Source organism: Hordeum vulgare, chromosome 2H (assembly GCF_904849725.1).
Source record: "Hordeum vulgare subsp. vulgare chromosome 2H, MorexV3_pseudomolecules_assembly, whole genome shotgun sequence".
Taxonomy (NCBI): Eukaryota; Viridiplantae; Streptophyta; class Magnoliopsida; order Poales; family Poaceae; genus Hordeum; species Hordeum vulgare.
The window spans coordinates 616,989,163-616,993,614 of NC_058519.1; the positions used below are offsets into that span (position 1 = coordinate 616,989,163).

The window sequence follows — 4,452 nt, forward strand, 5'->3', positions numbered from 1 at the left end:
ACCTTGTTCAATCTCGTTACCGTTACCGTAGGTCTCTTTACTCATTCCGTAGCACGTCATCGTGTGACTAACTCCTTAGTCACATTGAGCTTATGATGATGTTTTACCGAGTGGGCCTAGAGATACCTCCCCGTCACACGGAGTGACAAATCCCGATCTCGATTCGTACCAACCCAACAGACACTTTCAGAGGTACCCGTAGTGCACCTTTATAGTCACCCAGTTACGTTGTGACGTTTGATACACAAAAGCACTCCTACGGTATCCGCGAGTTGCACAATCTCACGGTCGAAGGAAAAGACACTTGACATTAGAAAAGCTTTAGCATACGAACAATACGATCTAGTGCTATGCTTAGGATTGAGTCTTGTCCATCACATCATTCTCCCAATGATGTGATCCCGTTATCAATGACATCTAATGCCCATGATCAAGAAACAATGATCATCTATCGATCAACGAGCTAGCTAACTAAAGGTTTGCTGGAGACACATTGTGATCTATTTATTCACACATGTTTTATGTTTCCTGTTAATACAATTATAGCATGAACAATAGACGATTATCATGAACAAGGAAATATGATAATAACCATTTTATTATTGCCTCTAGGGCATATTTCCAACAGTACGGCCATCGGCGTACCATGGAAGCTGCAGTGGAGCTTTTGTCAGCATTGGATCGCTGCATCTGAAGCTGTTGTGCGCTTGCTGTTATCATAACATTGTCTATGATCCAACGGTCATTCCCTATACTGATCCAATGGCTGGCCAGCCGGATGATTTTTTAAATTATTCGACTGATTTATAGCAGCCATTATAAAAAAACGAAGCGATGCGGAGGGTCGTAGAGGACACGCGTCCCGCGGAGACGACGGATACGCAGAATTAAATCGGCCGGATCTTTTCCCTATTTTATACGGCCTGCGGCGCAGCCATGTGGTAGCCCATCAAGGCCCAATCCAGCGCCAGCCCACCCACAGACGCACCACTAGCCAGCCCCCGTTTCCAGTCCGCTCCATTCCGAGCACAGTTCTCGACCAGACCAGCCAGCCGCCGCTGCTCGGCTGCTCGCCTGCCCGCCACCCGCTGCCTGCTGCTCCCTCGCCGCGCGCCGCCGCCGCTCTCCCCAGACACTGACTCTCCCGCTCCGGCCCCTTTCAACATCCCACCAGCAGAGCCGGAAGCAGAACGAGCGAGCGAGTGAGTGAGTGCAGTGGGGTACGGAGGACAATGTCGCTGGAATCCGACGGCGCCGCCACCCCGAAGAGGCCGCGGCTGCCGGCAGAAGATCCATCCATCCATTTCGGTGCGGCGGCGGCAGCTGACCGCATATCGGCGCTACCGGAGGCGCTGCAGCTGCACATCCTGTCCTTGCTCCGGCTGCCGTCGGCAATCCGCACGGGGGTGCTCTCCCGCGCCTGGCGCGACCTCTGGAAGCGCCGCTGGCAGGACGACGGGAACTCCGCCCCCTTCCTCCACCACCACCTCCGCCCCTGCTCCTCCCCGTCGTCCAAGAAACTGCTCGAGTGCCTCGAGCAGCGCCAATCCCAGGGGCGGCGCGGGCGCCTCGACCGCTACTCGCTCCTCGTCGACAACCCCGCCATGGGCGCCCGCCAGTTCGGCCGCTACCTCGACGCCGCCGCCAGCTGCGGCGTCGAGGACCTCCGCGTCGAGCTGCCGGAGAAGCCGCCCTCCCCGGCCACCCCCCAGAAGGCCACCACCCTCCGCTTCCCCTTCCCGGCGGCGGCCGGCCCCTCCCTCGCGCGCCTCTCGCTCCGCGGCATTGAGGTCTCCGGCCTCCACAGCAGGGCCGCGCGGCCGTGCTCCTTTCTCGAGGTCGTCCGCCTCCACTCCGTCCCCGTCGACGACAGGGGCTTGGCGAGGATGCTCGCCCTGTGCCCTCGTCTCCGCGTCCTCGTCCTGCACTCCTGCTCGGCCCTCCGTCGAATCTCCGTGACGGCGGCGACGGGGCGCAAACTGAGCAGCGTCACCATCGCAGGGTGCAGCTGGCTGATTGAGGTGGACGTCGCGGCGGTTTCCAGCCTCCGGTCGTTTCGCTACAGCGGCGGTTTCCTCTCGTCGTTCTATCTCCCCGAAAACGCCGCATTTGCCGACCTCTACATCTGCTTCGACGCCCAGAGAAGCTGCAATGTGCGCATCTGCCAAAAGGTCTACTGACTATTGGAAGAATTCTTGTCGATTTTTCTTCAGAGTTCAGAAGTTACCATGATGATCATCTTACACATTTCACTGAACTCTGTTAACCTTCGCACTTTACCAGGTGTTCAGCGACTGGTTCGAAAGCCGTGTGTGCTCGAAACTCACCGCCCTCACCATCTGCAGCAATGTCCTCTTTGTATGCACTTCTTTGCTGGACTTTGGTTTAGTTTGCGATATCTGAAATCCTGGACTGTTTTGTTAACCTAGAATGCCATCTTAGGTTGTGTCTTCCTTGCCGAATGGAATCTCGTATGCCGAATCGGCCAAGATGGGCGGTGACTTCTTTCGGAGCATGACAGAACTACAACTTCTTATGTTAGATATGAAGGCCCCTGAGCTTGCGAACATCTATGTGTTCCTCAAGAACAGCCATTGTTGTAATCTGGAGAGGCTTTTCGTGCAGGTCTTACACCCGACCCCAACTTAAGTTGATGTGCTCAGTAACCATTCTGTCATCTTATTACATTAGCATCTTTGTTGTGTTTTCATTTCATTGTAATGCCTCTGATTGGCTGCGATTTGTGCTTGCAGCTCCCTAGTATCCACAGTGGGCCTTTGGTGGATTCATCTGACAATGTGGGGGTAGAGCCGCCCGAGGATGTTTTGGAAAACCTTAAGGTGGTAAAGATTACAAACTTTAACTGGAACCGCAGTGAGCTGCAACTAGTGTGTTTTTTGTTGAGGAAGGCCAGCTCTCTCCATAAACTGCTACTGGTTACTCCCAGTTTGGTTCCATTGGATGTGACCGGCACTCGGAACGAAGATCTCTTGTTTGTTGGAGAAGCTGTTGCCAATGGAAAAATAATTCTCAGCGAGTTGGACGATGCTGCAACCCAGCCATTTCATTCAGATGTCTTTGCCGAATTTTAGTTGCTGGTCGCAGCTCCAGTTATGGCCCTATAGCTTGTTATATTGTAGCACGAGGCCTGCCTTTTGACTGCTGTGAGATATTAAGGATTAGCATATGATTATTGAGGCACTAGGCTAACAATGAGGCAACTCATCATGCTAATTTTTATGCAACAAGTGCTACTACTGAACGGGATATAATGTCCTGCTAGATATATTATAATGTTATTCTGTTTATAAACCTAAAGCCTGCCCTTGTGAGCTGGTCAGGGTCGTTTCTTTCTCTACGCACAGTCCTACAATTGCAAGTGTTGATTTTTCATCAGTAATGCCATCGCCATGCATTTTTCTCATGATCTTGTCCAAGAGAGGGAATATTTGCTGGGAGGGGGGATGTATTGCTGGAGCCAGGAGGTTGTGTGGTGTCCTGCGATTAGGCCATCTTATTGGGCTTGGTTCAAGACTTGAAGTCAAAAGCCATGTTTGCAGAGTGTTTATCTTTTCTATGACTTTTTGTATAGTTAACATATGAGATTTCTCAGGTTTCCAGGATCAATATTTACAACTAACGTTTGTTTTGTTTCAGCAGAAGGGACAATGTGTGATTCTAGTAATATTTCCAAGAAGTGCAGAACACACTCTTATAAGATGGGAGAAAGTCAATGTAGCGTGTAAACAGCGCAACATGATTTCCTCTCTTGCCAAGAAACTAGCAAAAGCTTTCAGTGTCTTTGTAATGTTGATTCAGATTGTCCTTGACGTTTGCTATTCGGTTCCAAACTTATCGGCTTTGCTGAGTTACCGTGTTCTCACTGAACTTGATGTGCTATATACTCCCTCCGTTCCTAAATATAAGTCGTTTTAGAGGTTTCATTAGTGAACTACATACGGATGTATGTAGGCAATACTGTAGATTCAATCATTTTGCTCCGTATGTAGACACCTAGTAAAATCGTTTAAAAGATTTATATTTCGGAACGGAGGGAGTATGTGTGTTATGACTTGTTTGGCTGAGCTATTCGATGAGATAGTTTGTCCTTTTCAAATGGGAATGAATGAATGACTTACTCTAACTTTGAATATAAATAGGTAAGCTATAATGCACTCATACTGGGAGTATCGGCCCTTCTTTAACTTTTCAAGAGCGGCTCAGCTATGAATATATATATTTATTTTTTTCTATAACAGTCAGCTATGAATGTTAGTAGTAGAAATTGACACAGCAAGGAAGCCTAGCCTTGGATTGCTTCAGTGTGCCTGAACGGCCAAGTCTGAATTTTGATTTTGATAGAGCAAGAGTGAAGTGGCGGCCGAAGAGGATCCTGAAGGACAACAAGGCGGACGCCGTGCGCTGCGCTGCGTGCTTGCATGCCAACACTCT

The 4,452-nt window shown here is 50.1% G+C and overlaps 1 protein-coding gene across 1 annotated transcript; it reads left to right on the top strand.

Moving 5' to 3' along the window:
* Positions 1 to 1,073: 1,073 nt before the first annotated feature.
* LOC123430837 (F-box/FBD/LRR-repeat protein At1g78750-like) lies at positions 1,074 to 3,424 on the top strand. The gene is made up of 4 exons (XM_045114673.1): positions 1,074 to 2,171; positions 2,284 to 2,358; positions 2,443 to 2,625; positions 2,754 to 3,424. The coding sequence occupies exons 1-4, from the start codon at positions 1,233 to 1,235 to the stop codon at positions 3,090 to 3,092; spliced, it is 1,536 nt and encodes a 511-aa protein (XP_044970608.1). The 5' UTR covers positions 1,074 to 1,232; the 3' UTR covers positions 3,093 to 3,424.
* Positions 3,425 to 4,452: the final 1,028 nt, after the last annotated feature.

Coding starts and splice junctions, on each gene's coding strand:
- LOC123430837 (XM_045114673.1), top strand. CDS start 1,233: ATGTCGCTGGAATCCGACGGCGCCGCCACCCCGAAGAGGCCGCGGCTG. Junction 2,172..2,283: donor ATGTGCGCATCTGCCAAAAG/GTCTACTGACTA, acceptor GCACTTTACCAG/GTGTTCAGCGACTGGTTCGA. Junction 2,626..2,753: donor TGGAGAGGCTTTTCGTGCAG/GTCTTACACCCG, acceptor TTGTGCTTGCAG/CTCCCTAGTATCCACAGTGG.